We start from the raw sequence: 18,422 nt of genomic DNA, 5'->3' as shown, positions 1-18,422 counted from the left end.
GGATATTTACTAACGAAAAAATTCAAATAAAAAGTTTAGAGGAACATAGTGTGTTGTTTGTAATTTTACTGTAACAGGCAGGTATAAGTCAGTAAGACACGTATGTTCCAAAGCAAAATCCGTAAACTCGGACATCCGATTTCTAAAGAATGTTGACATGGTAGCATTCTGTTGGCTAAAGGTGTGTGACAATATAAGAACAAGTAAGTATTTTAAAAGGATTGCTCCCTGTCGCTGTATTGAACAAAACTAGCTTGACCGGTGTTGGTCCGATAAAAATGCATATACTTAGAGGCTACATCTACCTATTGTACCTTTAAATCTGCTTAAATTGAACCGAAATTGATTCTTATACACATACTTTCTAAGAGGTCGTTAAAAGTTTTCGTACAAATGCAGCATGACGTGTGATCGCACTTTCTTAGGAGAAAGTTATTGGATAAACAACTTTCTTTTGTGCATTTTATGCAAATAGCTCGATTAAGTTTCGAATGATTCATCGTTCCGATGGCGATATCTGCGTTATTGCTGCGTAATTATTGGTAGTTGATGGCCAAAAGACAGCATTCTTTGCTTAAGCTTTTTTTATTTATACATAATATGTTATAATGTTAATAAAATAATCAATCTCATTTCAATTTGAACCGAAAATAAATTGTCATTTCTAGTCGTAAAATAAGATATACATACCTACGTGGGTATATTCTGTAACATTCTAACAATCAATCACTTTCATGCCATTAAGCCGATGAAATTCTTGAGTAAAACACGTATAGACGGTCATATAATATATGTGTACGACGAAGTTACTCGAACATCGTCACATTTTAAAAGCTCTCGAGGCGCAGTACATGAACCGAAAATTTTGCAAAAAAATCAGGGTCGATCGGTCATCGGCCCCGAGTCCCCGACACTGGTTGCAGCGTGCACATGTGCTTATGCAATCACCAACGTTCCGGTTTTCGGCTCACTTTACTTGTTTTACCCTTTCATTTATCATTATCGAGCACAGCAGCTAAAAAACAAGCTAAAACATTAAACACGGCCGCATTGCCTCACGTTGCGTGTGACCATTTACGAAACTGCTGTAATTGACTTTATCTAGGGAACATTAGAGACATTAACATCATTCCATAGAAAGTGGATAACAAGCGAGCTACATTATCCATCTATCGATATTAATATTCACTTAATGTTTTTTGTGTTACCTACAGTTATTTACTTTTAATACCAGGAGTTTGACATATTGACATGACGTTACTAAAAATAACACAAAAGTAACCCAGAAATAAATTTTCACCTTTGGATCCATAATAGAAAAGTGGGTGCGTTGGCGGTCAAATGATTTTCTTTAGTTGCTGTTCTGTTTCCATATAAGCGTTTTTCTCTCGTATTACATTATAGCTAAGGCAAGGCTGAAAAAGAAAACCAACCCTCTTGAAAATATTCAACTGATAGGTTGCTTATGTACCAAAACGAAAATGTTTAACTATCAAGATATAAATAGAATTTATTGGTATATAATAAACTAAGTTCATAGACAACTTTCGGAACCAGTCATTTGAATTGGTAATAGGTACCTAAGTTGTTGTATTTGGAAATTGATGAATATTTCTAGAGTAACAATAAAAGTTGTGACAGAAACAGAATACGGTTGTGGTTAATTAAACCCTGAACCTGCTGTTAATGTCACATGGCCCTTTTGGTTAGGTTTGAAAGTCCCAGAATCAAAATGTTCAATTTCATATATTTGAGATTGCATTTTAGTCATTTCCATGTCATATTTTTACTATATGTAGAACTTGAAACCTTGCCCATGCTTAACATTACAATTAAACGTTTAACTAATTCCTTGTGTACAAGTTTGCAGTAGAGGTACTCTTACTATTCGAAAATATATAGTTCTACTCTATTCGAAATATATAGTTTGAGAGGTGTGGCACTTTAATCTTAATTTTCACAAGGGTGAAGATATGAATGGAATGATTCAAGTCACGCGAGTTCAAATGTGTGTTTTGCCCCATCCCTGGCGGACATCTCGCGGTGACAGGCGTTTCCACGCTTGTTGGGGGAGGCTCGTGGAGTGCGGCGCGGAGGCGTGGGGTGGGCACAAAGACATTTCGAGTTTGGCCACGGAGCGGAGGCGTGCGCGAACGTAAACAAATGTGAACGGGCCCGATCACAACAAACGGGTCTAGAGGCACAGCCTCGCGGCGGCTCTATTACACGTTCGCGGGACAGATGTTATAATTAAGTTCTCATCTTTGATTGAACACGAAGGCCTCAGTATAATACTCCGAGATTAAGTTTTTGTATATTTTATAGTTTTTGCCTGGTTATTAATTAATCAACTCGTCTGCAAATGTGTTCCGTCGTCAGGTAGATTAATAAGATAAGAAAGATGAATCACGCCTACTATAAATACATACGTATGAATAACAACTTAAACCTGCTTAAACAACGTTGTAATATTATGCTAAGGATGTAATAATATGTTACAGAAAATCACTTTGGAAACTGAGCTTTAGATTACTTCCAGTAAATAGCGCCTTAACTAACAAAATGTAATTCTTTCATGGCGCAAGTTGGTAAACAGAATCAAGAATCAACTTAGTGTGTGCCTACATTTAGATTTGCATAAATATCTTGCTTATCGATAAAGATCATACCAGCCGGAAACCAGATTTATTTATTTATTTATTTATTTATTTATTTATTTAGGCACACCAACAACTTATTTACAAATACTTTCACATATATAAGTAAACTATTGTAATAAGTCCTGCGTAAATCAGATCTTTAGATGAATACATTCACAAACCTATAAGTGAGGTTCACGTAAGGCCTATGTAGATTTTACCTTAGCTATTGAATGACAGTTACAATACCAAGACATACCATGACAGTTACACCCAATGGGCAGTCTCGACTAAGATAGCTAATGAAATAAAATTCTACACGATGTAGAAACGTATCCTAGTTCAGACAGTTTGTCACGCTATCAAACAATAGTTTCACCAAGTGTTCAGTCTGCAACTGCACTCTAATAGTTCGTACACATGTCAGTTTAAGTTTTCTCTAACTAGTTACGTATTACTTACTGCTCAAAGTAATTTCTGTGGCAATTTACTTCATCGACTCTAACTCACGTTGATATCATTCATAGATGATTACGTCCAGTTTGATTTATGCCATGAATAGGTCAGCTCAGTATACTTATATACATGTTAATACATTATTGGTGCAAAGGTGAAATATATCATTTCTTATAGATTGTTTGATACGTAATCGAAGTCCAGAACATAAAGTTGCACTAGCACGTAGGGATTTAGAGATATAACCAAAGTATAAAGTACCAAAAACGCGTTTTTGGTACTTTAGGAGGGGTATTCGATACGTATCAAATATTCTACAGGAAATTGTATATTTCACCTTTACACCAAAATAATAATAATAATTTGTTGACCAGTGTTATGAATACATTTCATATTTTATTCTGTTTTTGTAGTTGTTCGGTTTCAAGATTTATTAGCACATTTGATTGGAGTTGTTTGGGTACATCCATGTGGAATTATTTATTTTCGCGTTCTGAACATCGGACTACTATCGAGGAGCTGGCAATCATATGGATCGGACATGTTATAACTTCATCCCATTTTGCCTAACATAAACTTTCATTCTGAATTTAAAAATATCTCCAAGAGTTCTTCTTTCAGGAGGATAAAATTTCAAAGAAAATGGTATACAATGAAAATTATATTTGTGTAAACATTAAAACGAATCAGCTATGGGCCAACCTACTTAAAAACCAAATGCAATACTAGATTTTACAGATTATCCACATTCCTTTAGAATAAGGTCAAATAATACTTAAATAACCTACTTTCTTACCATGACAACATGAAAGACAAGGAAGACAAGGAAGTGGCTTTTGATAATTCTGTCAATACAGATGGCTTTGCATTTACGACCGTCTCTTGTCCTGAATGTCTGAACAAACAAAAACGTATGTTTGAAAGGAGTGTGAGTACCGCTTAGTTGGTTGTGTAGCTGTGGAATAGCGGTACTAGACTGTGCGAGTACCTACATAAGACAATAATTAGGTGTCAGTCGGCCAGACAAATCGTTCATCTCATACAGAAAGTTAACTGTACACACCGTTTTTACACGTCTGACAGCTCAACAATTGTCGAAGAGAAATAAGCGCTCACCTTTGTACTAGTATCATTGAAAGACGTAGAGACGTTAAGCGGAGCCTTTCTAAAGAACTTTCTTTAGGTACCTAGCGGTTATTTTAAACAGTATTTTAAACATTTATAATTCTTGAATTATCTTATAAATTAAGCTCTATGCCAATATGTAAATGTTACTGTGTGTGAAATCATTAAACATCCAAAGTTTTGAGATAAAAAGATCAAGATCAGTTCTGTTTTTTTTTGTGGTTTAAAATACATCAGAGGTGAAGATATATTGCTTCTTTTATATAAATTCGTTAGAACTGCTTAGCCGAATGTTCTCTTTAACTTTTAACTTACATGTTACCCTTCAAAACGTAAGTGACTTTTCCCCGATTCACTCACATTGCTACGTTATCACATAGCTTAAAGATAGTGTTTTCTTGCGAAATCACATAAGGCTATTGTGTGTATTTAACGTCTCAAGAGCTTATGTAGAAAGAATTAGAAAAAATAAAAGAAACGTACTTAGGCTTAGGGTACCTTTTAACGTGTCATCGCTGATCACATAAAACCCGTGCTTACTGAAAACAAACATTTCAAAGACAGCAACAATCTTATAAACCACTTTGCAAACTAAGTACGTTGAAATCTGTCATGGAAAATGTTAAGATGTTTATATTATTGGAGAGTTTGAGTGAAGACAGTAATTGTGCAGGAGTAGAGGGCGGAGGGTAGACGGTTATAAGCCGCGGGGTCTCGCGGGAGTAGAGTGCTGTCGGGCTAGACTGCACGCCGATGCCCTGACAACTAGTTGCCGGCCGCCACAACACCCAATAACGACATTCTAAGCATTCTGACCATCGCTTCCTAATCTCTTTGTTCCACTAAGTTCCACTGAATCGGCGCGTGGACCTCTAGTGAATACCATTCGGTAAAGTTTACATTACTGCTGTGCATTTTCGAAAACAGGATTCGGTTTGTGTTAGGTTACCGTCAAGGTTTCTTGCACTTGCAGTCGGAAGTACGCAACGAGCTCTGTATTTGAATTTTTATTAAAAAATCCAGTTGGATAGATATGACCAAGGATTTCTGTTGCTTGGTTGAATAATGCAGGCGTTTTGATTTTAACTATGCTGTTAAATATAGCTCTTGCAGATAAAATATAGTTGCTTCGTTTTCTGTTTTGTTGGTGTGTTTACCTGTGCACGTTGTAAGATGAGTCTTACTTATTTTATATATTTCTAGTATAATTTAATTGAAAAATATAAAAAAAACATGAATTGAAGTATACTAAGAAATTCTGCTGAATGAAGACTAGTTTTAGAGCCCGTTACTCTAAAAGTTTAATAAGCATTAAGCACTAATAAAGCCTAAAAGTAGGTAGCTATTAGAACAAATCGGAGTCTATTATCTTCTAGTCTACTTTCTAATAAAGATAAATTAACTAGTCTCTTTGAACTCGCGACTTACATTATTTAGTACTCTTATCAAGAATAGTCAAGTTTGAAATAGATTTGTTCTTTAGAATTTTCGCTCAGTATAATGACATTTATGTAAGTTAATGTGACTGCATAGGTAATGTTAATTATATCTAATCAGCTCGGCTTGAGTAAGAACTCTTTGAATAATTACAGTAACAATTGATGCATGGCTTCAGAAAGCAGTCAGCAGTGAAGCATAATGCCTAAGGACAGGCCTGGCTGACACCAATTGTAGCAACTGCATTTTAACCTCGCATACATTAGGTTGCATTGTTCCCATTACTAAATGATAGGGTCTAATTACTGTAATACCCTGTGCGAGACTGTTCGTGTTTACACGCGATGCCTTCATTGTATTATTGGCTATTTGCTACCTATTATATTACATCGCAGATGTCTGCCGAACACGTCGCAAATACAATTATCTATACAGACATAAAAGATTACGAATAAGTACAAAAAAAGTCTTAGAATAGGTACTACGTGACCTCCCAAGATCAATTCACAAACGTGAATCTATTTTTTTTTCTATTAGAATTCTATCGTAGCGACGAGTATTTGTCAATAGCAATTTGCATCATTGCTTCGAAATAATTTTCCTAAAAACACTTTGGTAGATGATTCGATTGAAATTAATGCAAAAAACAATAACGCTTTATTAATTAAAATGGATTTGAATGTAGAAAAGGTATAGCTTCCACACGGTGAAAAAATCAAAATGAATTAAATATTATCGTGTATTATCTAATAGTACCTAATACAAAATTTTTGATTACACTATCATAGTGCAATAACTAGATTAAATCTATTTACTCTGTCAATCGTTGCCTCCAATCCGTTCGGGTAACGGCATCACTTGAGCGTTCGATCACAGCCACTTCATATAAATAACATAAAACTTAAGTACAGTCTGAGCTTGGCACGCGCACGTCAGGGGGATGCGCCGGCGGCGCGGGGCTCGTCCTCCTGTGGTAGCGCGCAGCCTTGACATTTGCTGAAGACGCGCACCGGGGCGGCGAGCGGCCACTAGCCCCAGCGCCGGAATCTCGTGTAGTTTGGCACGGGGAGGTACGGGTATCGCGCCGGGACTCTCACGTTCTCCAGGTTGTATCCTCGCCGCCGTCGGATCCTCCCATCACTCACTTGGCTGTTCAGGTTTTTTTTTCCTGTAGACACTATACTTATCATATTTGATTCTAATTTCACATTGTCAGCCACAATGGCGTCATCGGGCCTCTGCCTGGTGATGAGTTTCGCTCTGTTTTTCTGCGAGGCTAGATAGGCTTGGTTGAGTACGTAGGAGTCCAGGGGTTTGGGCACCAAGTTGTACCTGGTGGAATCGATTTCTCGCTCGTAGCCGAGGCGGGCGGGCGCGGGCGCAGCGAGTGCGGGCGCCGCGAGCGCGATGACGAGCGCGAGGTACGCGTGCATGATGCGGTGTGTGTCGAGTGTATGAGCCGCGCTCGAACTACACATTTTTATATATACCTACCAGCTATCGATACCATTCGTGCCCAATTTGTGTAGGTTGTTATTTATTTTTTGTGATGGTGATGCGCGAGACGCTCTTGAACTTGGTAGTGTGTCGCAGAGATGCGGCGGCAGACGGCCAGGCCGCTGATGGGCCCCGCGGTCGCCGCAGCTCTCGCTTGCGCGCGTTGTTCGCCGCGATGCAATTATCCGTATAATTTGATGCACCGGTGACTACGAACGCTCATGAACCTTGTTCCACTTACATTAACCAACATTAAGTGATGTTGTTCTCACCGGTACAAGGCGACCGTTACATAGTTAAAGAGAACTTATCAGCTACGTCGTTTGTTGTAAAAAAAATATAGACCTATATTTTATTTTATTATAGATAAGCTAACAAAAACCTTGATTTCTACTTGAAACACCTTTTGATGTTTTGAATTATTATTATTATATTCAACAGGTTCTATGTAGATATGTATTAGGTATTTATGTTCAACTTTTCTTTGTTTAGTTTATTTAGGTATCTACTTGTACAAAGCGGTGTGTTTATACCAAGACTTAAAACTTAAAAGTATTTGTGCTATGTTTACATATTTAAAAGTTTAATTTGTGCTCAGAGCATAACCACCTCAAATTGCACATTTACAAACATAGAGCACGATTCGTTCAAGGATACTTCACCAACAACTGTATGTAAACATAAAAAGTAGCCACATCTCGTGGTCATTTATTTATTTAGGAAATTTTGTGTTTATTTTGTATTTTTGAGTACCTAGATTATATCAATGTGTTAAGACGATTCGGACTTTTTTAGTTTTCCTAATGTTTAGAGCGAGCAAAAATTAACGGGATGGTGTACGTAAATATGATACGACGTTTATGCTAAATTGTAAGTGCGTATTGACCAATGCCCTTGTCATTTTAATGATGCCTAGACTAAGATGATTATTATGAACGGAGGGATGCTGAATTAGTGTTTGCAGGAAGTAGACTAACGCGTTAAAAAATAACTCTTAATTAGAGCGCTTTCATAATAGTGGATTTTGTCCCGTGTGCTCGTTTGTACAATTGTCAATACCTGAAACCTGAAACCGCGTGACAGATATTTTCCCCTCGGAATGTGTCGCAAATCTGAACGTGTAGGTACGTAGAAGGGGTTATCGGAAATTGATTAGGTATTAGTAGCTTTTTTAACTAAATCGTTTAAAGCTTATGCCCTTCCTACTGAAAACATTTTGTGATACTGTGTATGATAATTTTGATTTTTCTTCCTTATTGAGTTTGACTTGTAGAAACTAACAAACGATTAATTACAGAAATCATTAAAAATAGAAAGCATCCGGAACTTAACTCACAAGGTCTTCTCCAAAACATGTGTTGGTATAGAAGACCAGTATCACCAATATATTCGGTTTTATACAGGAAATACAGAGCAAGCTGTCGACCTTCCAAGATCTGTCTTGGTCCGGTGATTACATAACACTCATACGAGTAAATTACTTGAGATAATGTAAACATACTTACGGTAAATAGAATACATTTTCTACGGTTTGTGGCAGAACTTAAATACTTATGCGCGATTATGAATATAATGTTGGACGAAAGTGGTCTGTCTGCTTTGTTCCTTAAAAAAAACATTATTTATTACATCTTTATTTAAATTTACTGGATATGTTAATTAATAGACAGATTGGAAAATATAAGAGCTTGCTTTAAATTACATTAAACTTTCGCTATTCAACACTTTTCGCTTTTATTTTCTTTGGAAAGCGGTGTTCATCTATCAAACTCATGAGAAGGTACTCGCCATAGCTGCTGCCAGCTGCCTACTAAAGTAATTATGTAGATATTACACATAAACTATTTGCACCTCAAGTGGAAGCAAACTTAATTATCATATGTAACGCGTAAAAAATGTTCTATTTATATTAAATGGTAATGAGTGAGGGAACAGGTTTCGGTTTGCTGGGACGGAAATCGTTTAATTTTAAACGGAAGCACAGTTAGCATGCGGGTGGATGTGAATGTGGATCGAAAGGTGTGGAAGTAGCCAAGGCGAGGAGTTATGGATTATACGCGCAATACGACGCATTTTTAGTTTAGCCGTAACTTCGATCATCAACTGATTGGACTGCGACACAATTTGATATAGAATACTCATTTTCACCATTCCTGAACTGACATACTTTGCGGGGACAACTTATCTGATGTTTATAAGAATTATTCACAAAATAGTACCTTTAAACCAAGTTTTTTGGTTCGAAGAGCTGAGTTCAAGTTTTGAAAAAAATACCGTTCATGTAAAATTTCATTGTTTGGCATTTTGTCACGGTGTAGGTACGATGTTTGGTTTATGAGAGAAGTAGCAATTAACCTGACACTTCACAGGCAATGTTGACTTTTGACGAGAATAGTGATACACATGACCATAATTGACCAGCGGTTGAAATACGAATAAAATATAACGTTTCTACTTACCTATGGCATTACTATTTTAAGTTTCAAATTGCTACCTTCCCAATTTTTGTACGCACTTACATTGATAGCATCAAGAGAAAGCATAATTACATTTTTATGGTCTATTAAAAGCTTACGCAACATCTATTCCATTTGAAACCAGTAAAAAGTATACATGGATGGCGAGGCTTGCTAAAGCCTGTATAATATAAATCCATCGGCGAAACTAATGACGTTAATTAATTCAATCATGCTTGATAACGAAGTGGTCAGTGCCGGTTCTCTGTGATCAATTAGATCTGACAGTGGTCACATCGCACGGGTCTGTGCGCTGCACAAAGAGCGAGGAGTCGACGCACAAGGATGAACGGACAATACTGTGCTCGTCACTGCTTCCGTGTTTTTGTCTCGTTCCGCATCAAGGCATCATCATTAGAATATTAATATTCGTTATCCTAATTCGATGTTCGCCAAGCTTCTTTGTCCACACAATTCTTGCGTTTTTGCTACGCTACATCGGTTAGCTTTGTTGATCTAACATTTAGTTTTGTAATTTCGGATAGGTATGTACCCGGATCAGAGTTCATGTTTTATTTTTGAATATTTATTTATTTATTTATTTATTTATTCTTAGAGAAGGCTTACGGACTAATCACAATATTATAAGTAACATATTATATAACTAAATTGCCAACAACAAGCCTCCACAGATAATTTCAATCTATCGATATTTACAACAAATGTCTTTGTTGATCCTACATAGGCCAAGGTGCCAATATTTTATCTTGACAATGTCTAAACTCTGCATGGTGGGTGTCTGTCTATTAGTTTTGACACATCAGTGTCTGAGTAGCGTGTCGCGAACACTTCGTCGGCTTTGTTAGAGTGGCGCGACATGTGCCGGCGGCCCGGGCGGGCTACTGACGGGCGCGGACGCGTCCTCGGGTGTCAGCGGTCATTGCTTCCTGATCACCCGACTTTATCTCTTTGAGATGTGACGCTCCTGCTGCGTTTGCGCAACGCACTACATGAATTATTCATAGCCATCGTATTCGTGCTTCCATTATCCTTTGTTCCCCGACAATTTCATATTACGATGCTAATGTACCTATAATCTGATTACTTGGAGTCGTTTTATTAGGTGACTCGATTATGGAAAGATATTTGTCGATGTTATATTCACATACCTCATAAAATATGCAATGGCCAGCACCAAGATTGAGTTCAATTGGTTAATAAACCAATAGGGATATATATTTATGAAAACGATGTTTTCTTTATAATATTGTTTTGTTTAGATGCCATGGGACTCGTCAGAGGAGCAGATGGGTAGTCCCCGTGAGATGCGCATCCACGTGCAGCGAGTGATCGCCATCCCCGCTCCCCACAACATGCCACCACCACCAGAGACCATGGGACCCTTCGCGCCTCCCCCACCACCACCACCACAAGGCCATGACCAGAACGAAGTAAGTATCACTACTTTTTTTAGGCCTTTTTAGCTCTTCATCATTGCATTAGCGATGGTCCTACGTCAATTTTGTCTAGAGAAGTACTTATAGGTAAAAATGGCAGGTTATATTTAGGTACTAGATTAAGCAAGGGGTGCTAGATAACCTGCCACGTTATAGCGCTCGTAGCCCGCCTGGGTACCTTGTGTTGTGATGGCATTATAAAAACAATCAACTGAGCGTGCAGTCAGCGCGATTGATTGTATAACACGCCTGCCTACTAAATAAACAGTACCCGACAAAATGTATCGTTAAAAAAACTTTTATTACGCGGAAAGGTCACACTAAGAGTGGTACTATGAATGTACGACATTGTACGTAGTTAAATTGAACTTACCTACGCAATGAAAATCTTCCTTTGCCATAATTTACAAGCTAAGTACTAGACTAAGTACAAATTGAGTTGACAGTCTGTAGTTAAATCGGGTTGTTAAATAAGTCTTATTAAAATTGGCTCTTAGTAGTTGATAAACATACAATTTTAAAACGCATCTCAGGAATATTAATAAATGTGGACACATTTAAATATTACACTTAGTAATAAAATGTAATAGCTGTTAGTATAATTAAGGTCTTTATCGTCGTTTCAGCACGTACTACAAAACTTAAATATAATTTTAAGGCTGCGGTTAATACGCAATGCGTACGTACAACGTACATGCATGTATGATGATGATCACTTAATTCATTAAATTACCAGTTTTATAGAAGAAGTAACGAAACTTAAATAGTTATATTTAACTTGTGGTTTTAAAACGTGGTGGTCTCAATCTCAATTCACCTTAATTCAATTTCGATAAACTAATTCCATATCACGTAGTCAGGTGTCGAAAAACTTTGTGAACATAAAAAACACTCCGTTAGCAAGCAATTTACAAGTTCAGGAACGAGTGTTGAGATGATGTTACACGGAAGCTTAAGTATATCATTATGTATGTGTGGATGTGCCTCGATAATAGCACTTGCCAATAATATCGAATAATTTAAATAAATACACTAGTATCACGTTAAGAATCGTAATTATGTAATAATAAACATGTCAGGTGTGCCAGGGTAGGCTCGTAACATCATAACTTCATAACTATATTAGAAAACGATTACAATACCCACTTACATACAAACTTAGTTTAACAAAGTTACATAAGCTCAAGAAAATGAGCTCTTATTACTAGAATAATTCAATTTTAAACAACAAAGAGCTGATTTCGAATTAACTGAAGGAATGCATAATATATTACGTGCATATACAAAAACTTAACGTAGAGATCAGTGAAGCGTTTTCTTAGCAGAGGTTAAAGAACTCGGCGACTGGGCATCGCGTGGCGGCCCATACGTGATTACATGGCTTTTTATACTAGGGTCCCTGCGATGAGTTTTGTTTCCCGTTTGAATACTTGTCAAAATAATAATCTGGTTTTTCTTCGTTACAGCAACCCACCGTGCTCCACCAGTTTGTGCCTCAGTCTGCTCCCACGCAGGAACTCGAACAACCTGAGGTAGATCTCAAGCATTTTATTTTTCAATTCTGTCTACTTGTCTATACCATCACACGTGCAGTTATTTTTATGATGACAAATGATAACATTGCTTCCCGATAATAAACAATGCGATACGGCAGTACAGATTAGTGATTAATGATGCCATTGCTCCTACGGTTAATTACCCATCGCTTACAGTACAATACCATAAACGCAGTTTGCAATGTGTTCAAACGAATGTTTGCTTGCTATTGATTCATTTAGCTGTGAATGTCAAATAGCTTCTATAAACAAAATGAAGATTTCCGTTAACAGATCTTATTTCTTTGTGTGTACATACACAATTTGCACCAGCTTGATCTCCGAAATGTAAACAACTTATGAGTTCAATGGTTTCAATCGGAGTTGCTCTAACTGCGAATTATTTAGCTGTCACAATTTTTGACACAATGTTTTTTTAATGGTGGCCTAGTGGGCAAAGAACCAACCTCTCGAGTATGAGGGCGCGGGTTCGATCCCAGGTCAGGCAAGTACCAATGCAACTTTTCTTAGTTTGTATGTACTTTCTAAGTAAATCTTAGACACCAATGACTGTGTTTCGGATGGCACGTTAAACTGTAGGTCCCGGCTGTCATTGAACATCCTTGGCAGTCGTTACGGGTAGTCAGAAGCCAGTAAGTCTGACACCAGTCTAACCAAGGGGTATCGGGTTGCCCGGGTAACTGGGTTGAGGAGGTCAGATAGGCAGTCGCTTCTTGTAAAGCACTGGTACTCAGCTGAATCCGGTTAGACTGGAAGCCGACCCCAACATAGTTGGGAAAAGGCTCGGAGGATGATGATGATGTTTATTAATTTAAACTAACATTCATTTTTTTACGGAAATACAATTAAATAATTCGTATGCAGGTATTCATCCTTATTTGGCTGGTCAAGATTTTTCTATCAACCTTACGCAAGATTACTTAACGATTAGAATAATTATCCTTTTTCGTTGTGCATCGGCACGTAATGATCTTGAGCGAGATTCCGTTAGAGATTGGAATGATTAAGAATGTAGTTGTATGTGCAGGTACAAAAGATCCCCATGGAGGGACCTGCGGTGCAGATGAACCTGCCGTGGAACCTGAGCCCCGAGGAGCTGCACATGATCCACCGCACAGCCGAGGACGCCGCCGCCAACCAGCGCCGCGACCAACAGATCGACAATGACATGCAAGAGGTACGGTAATACTTCTTTGGTAATCCGATGACGTGCATATTACCGTCAGCCATGTAGGTACGAGATATAAGTACAGTGTCAAATTATGTACAGTACAATTTAAAACTGAGTTTCAATTTAAAATTAGTAAGCTATAAATGCAAATTATTATATACCTATCTATACATATAATAAATCTGTAAAAAAACTGTGTCTGTACATTGAATATATTAAAAAAAAAATAATTGGGTGGGGTTTAGAAACAGCAATGGAGCACAAATCCAAAAAAAAAAATTATGTCTGTATGTCTGTATGTCTGTATGTCTGTATGTCTGTATGTCTGTATGTCTGTATGTCTGTTTGTTTGTACACGCTAATCTTCGGAACTACTGGACGGATTTCAGTGATTTTTTCTTTGTTGTATCAGTATTAAGCCTGGTCAACATATAGGCTATAATGTATCTTCGAAACTTGAAGACCTGATGCAGAACACCAACAGACCAACAAAACTATAAGAGATACAAAAATGATGCCATGGCAAAAATTGTTTCATGTGATGAGCATTTTCAGCTGAGATAATAAATTTTAAGATCTGGAACACCTGATGTGGAACCCCAAGAGCCCAGCTTCTCTGTACCATATACAGGTGTGACGTTTTAGCAAAAGTTGTTCAATTTGATCAGCACTTTCTATTGACTTATACAAATTGAAGATCTAAAACACCTGATGTGGAACTCCAGGGGCCCAGCTAGACAATAGCATATAGAAGTGTGACGGTTTAGCAAAAGTTGTTCAATCTGATAAGCACTCTCTGTTGACTTATAAAAATTGAAGATGTAAAACACCTGATGTGGAACCCCAGAAGCCCAGCTAGACTATAGCATATAAAGATATGACGTTTTTGCAAAAGTGGTTCAATCTAATAAGCACTCTCTATTGACGTATATACATCGAAGATCTGGAACACCTGATGTGGAACTTCAAGAGCAATACTACACTTAAATGTATAGAAACGAATGTTATGAAATCGGTGTGGTTAATCAAAAAAAGTAATTAGTCCGTCTTTTAGATAACCCTAAAATAATGGACACGCATTTTTTCTTTTCTCCTTCTCACAAACAAATAATAACGAAGAGATAACACGCTTGAATTTTGTGTTAAGTTACTGCTAAGTACAAATTTTACATACCTAGACGTTTCGTCACGAGCCCCCACTCTCCGAATTTGTTGTGTTATATCTCATTATTATTTTGTATGTCTCTTCCAGACCTCGGGACTACAGAGTTCCGAATTTATGGGAGGCAAACGTGGGGCCGAAGCCAACACGCTGAAGGCCTAACCGACGATTATCCCTTTATACATTATAGAAATGAAAATCCCCGGTGGACGTCGCTAAAAAAAAAGACAATCCCCGGTTCTGTGCTATACCATTGCTAACTGTGGATGAAAACTACTTGGGCTATTGTGATGGGATGCTAATGGACTAGGAATGGGGAAACTACGGGAACTATGGCACCTGCCGATGACAATGCATTAGATACATGTAAAAATTGCAGGTGGAGACTCGCCAGCTCACTTACTGGGCCCCCGGGAATCGGTCACTGAATAGCAACAAGAGGGCAACAGGGACATGAGCGGCTGAAGTGTGAGGATACCTCGGCTTTTAAACGCAGATTACGCGCTCCCTGTGGGTCACTTACCACGAGGCACCTATCCTTCGAGCAGGGCTACTAACCCTGCTCTAGCGACTCCACTCTGGACGGCCAAGCCAAGCCAGAGGCGTGAGACCTCCGTCATGGTTCACTCCGACCGGCCGGAGATGGGGGACAGTATACTCTCCCTGGAGAACTCAGTACATATAGCCCCGCGGGGTAGCTACTCCCCGTCATCAGCCTCAGATGTCCTGCGGTGCTTATATCTCATTATTATTGTCGTTATTATCTCAAGAGCCTTTGTCCCAATTATGTTAGAGTCGACTTCCAGTCACGATGCAACTGAGTACCAGTGTTTTACAAGGAGCGACTGCCTATCTGACCTCCACAACCCGGTTACCCGCTCAACCCAACACCCCTTGGTAAAACTGGTCAGACTTACTGGCTTCTGACTACCCATAACGACTGCCAAGAATGTTCAATGACAGCCGGAACCTACAGTTTAACATGCCCTCCAAATAACGGTCATTGGTATCCAAAATATACGTAGAAAGTACATACGAACTTAGAAAAGTTGCATTGGCAGTGTACTTGCCAAACCTGGAATCAAAGACGTACGCTCCTACTTGAGAGATTGGTTCTCTACCCACTAAACCACTAAGTCAACACGACTTTGTCATCTCAGTAACATTTAATGTTTTTTAACGTAATAATACGTGTAATATTTTTGCCACACACAACTTAAATGCGGACTAATTAGAATCACTACTTTTATCCCTATGGTCGCGTCTATTGCGGTTCAGTTCTCAGCGTTTTGTTTAGTCTGCTGTGCTTTTGCCGTTGAAGTACAAAAATTAAATATATGGAACGTTTCTAATGGCTATGCGTATTCCGTTGTTTTCAAGTCAACGGGCCCTTAAAATTCAATATCAGACGATTCAGATCTTTGATTTTGCTGACCCCGTAGTCGCTGGCATAAGGGACAGGATCCGCGTACGAAGTCGCGGGCAGAAGCTAGTATTAAATATTTTATGAATACGGACACAGTTTGATAGTGTTTTAATTATGAGGAAAAATAAGAGTCCCTTGGAGGATAACTTATATGTAGTTCATCCATATTTATTAATTAAATTATCCTTGAATTAAATGCGGTGAATGACGTGAAATATTTTTGTACTTTGGTATGTGACAAATAACAGGAAGATAACGGAGGTGCATACTGTTCTAATTTTAATATTGAATATGTAATGCATACGAAATATACAGGAAATCATCTTCTCTAAATTTGTGAAATGAAGGATTTCTGGTGTAGCATTAATTGCGCTTATTGAATAGTCGGAAGTGTTGTACCATCTATTTCAGTTTGTAGCCGTATTGTGTATCTAGCAGTTGTGTCTGACTAGCGAGGTGACAGTATCCTTTGTGCAAAATACAATTAGACGGTTCAATAGATCGGTTGCATACCTACATACTGCGAACATGCAAAACACTGCTGCTTTTGTATTGAACGTGGTAGAGACAATTGACAATTAAATATTTTTAGTACATTCCCTGTTATTTATTTGAGACAGTACCTACGGTTGCGAGATCTATTCTCATTTTTGTCTTTATTCAATGTTCATAAATAAAGTGTTATGTATAAACTTAGGTAAGATTTGTAGTAAGTTCTACTTATGAAAAGTGTGAGGGGTTTGGCATTAAGATTAAATATTCATTCTGAAAGATGTCGTTTAAAGTCACGTGTGGGTTAAACGAAGGTTTGATGTTCATATGAAGGACCAGATTTAATACAGAGGGTTTTATAAAATATGTCAAAGCTTCTTGCATGGAAAGTTTTGACGATGACAAAGAAAAATACACTTTTTAACAGTTACTCTCTACGTGGTAGACTAAAATGTATGACACAAATAAATATTGTAGGATGGACGGAACGTATATGAGCCAAGATGACAGTCCCGTTACGAACCAGCAATCAATAGCGACAAAGGCCGAGTGCAGGAAATTAACACTATTGCCAGCTCCTGCATGTCGATTCTATAAAATATCACAACTCACTTCGACATCACTCTCACTTCGACTTCGATCTAAAGGTAGAATTCCGTGGACGCGACAATAGTCAACCTTTGAAAATGTATGGCACCGTTGTCGAGGCCCGTGACAGTCGCGCGCGGCCGACGAATTTCGTAAGCTGCTCGCGGCATTGTCAAAAATTTAATTCTGGTTTTACTAAAATTCTATAGATGTTATTAAGCGCTAGACCATGTTGAGAAGCGTACGGCCGCGAGCGGCTCACGAAATTCGTCGTCCGCGCGCGACTGTCGCAGCCCTCGGCAGCGGTGCCATACATTTTCATAGGTTGACTTTTGTCGCGCGCGGCTGCGACAATCGCGACCCACGGAATTCTACCTTAAAGTTTCGTGATTGACATTGTCAAACTACACTAGCGCTTCACTATCGAGCGTGGTGACAAGTTGAACTAAATCAAAGTCGAGATTTTGACAGATTTGTCAAAATCTGTCTATCTATAGGGGAGGTAGGGGAGAGATGGGCAGTTGGGAGACATGATCAAATCAGAATAAAAGGGGGGTCCTTTTATTCTGATTTCTGATCATAGTTTTGTTTTTTTTTTAATTGGGTAGTTTACGTTACCGACTGGTAACGGTGTTCATCCATAGACTATCTGTCATTTCTGTGAGTTGTCAAGAACAAACACTCGTAAAAGTACTTAAATATTTTGTTGCGGTTTCGGATCGTTATAAAGAGAAAACTAATGAAAGGTATGTGTATTTTCTATTATTAATTATTGATTGTCAAAATCTCCAGTTACAATTATAGTAAGTCGATGCAATCCACACCTATTATACCTTTAGAAGAGAGTACTACAGCAATAGTTAATGGGCCCCACGTTTTTATTTTAGTCTAATATGACCGGGACCACCTACGTAGGTTGACAGGTAAGTAACTATTTTTTATTTTCTAGTTTTCAGTGCA

At 38.1% G+C, this 18,422-nt stretch overlaps 2 protein-coding genes across 3 annotated transcripts in view; one reads left to right on the top strand and one right to left on the bottom strand.

The window, feature by feature from the left end:
- The window catches only part of LOC124635145 (WAS/WASL-interacting protein family member 2), a 56,541-nt gene that overhangs the window by 32,083 nt on the left and 6,036 nt on the right, over positions 1 to 18,422 (top strand). The window contains exons 7-9 of one of the 2 annotated variants that reach the window (XM_047170948.1): positions 10,891 to 11,061; positions 12,534 to 12,599; positions 13,639 to 13,800. In XM_047170948.1, coding sequence (XP_047026904.1) covers positions 10,891 to 11,061; positions 12,534 to 12,599; positions 13,639 to 13,800 — 399 coding nt within the window. The remainder of the gene's footprint in view (positions 1 to 10,890; positions 11,062 to 12,533; positions 12,600 to 13,638; positions 13,801 to 18,422) is intronic. The other variant, XM_047170949.1, reaches the window with a different exon arrangement.
- On the bottom strand, positions 6,379 to 7,169 carry LOC124635146. Its single transcript, XM_047170951.1, has one exon. The coding sequence runs from the start codon at positions 7,133 to 7,135 to the stop codon at positions 6,686 to 6,688; it is 450 nt and encodes a 149-aa protein (XP_047026907.1). The 5' UTR covers positions 7,136 to 7,169; the 3' UTR covers positions 6,379 to 6,685.

Source organism: Helicoverpa zea, chromosome 12 (genome assembly GCF_022581195.2).
Source record: "Helicoverpa zea isolate HzStark_Cry1AcR chromosome 12, ilHelZeax1.1, whole genome shotgun sequence".
NCBI classification, from domain to species: domain Eukaryota; kingdom Metazoa; phylum Arthropoda; class Insecta; order Lepidoptera; family Noctuidae; genus Helicoverpa; species Helicoverpa zea.
This window is presented reverse-complemented; position numbering and strand designations above follow the sequence as displayed.

What these genes read in the sequence shown, in the direction of transcription:
- LOC124635146 (XM_047170951.1), bottom strand. Translation starts at nt 7,135, where the DNA reads ATGTGTAGTTCGAGCGCGGCTCATACACTCGACACACACCGCATCATG.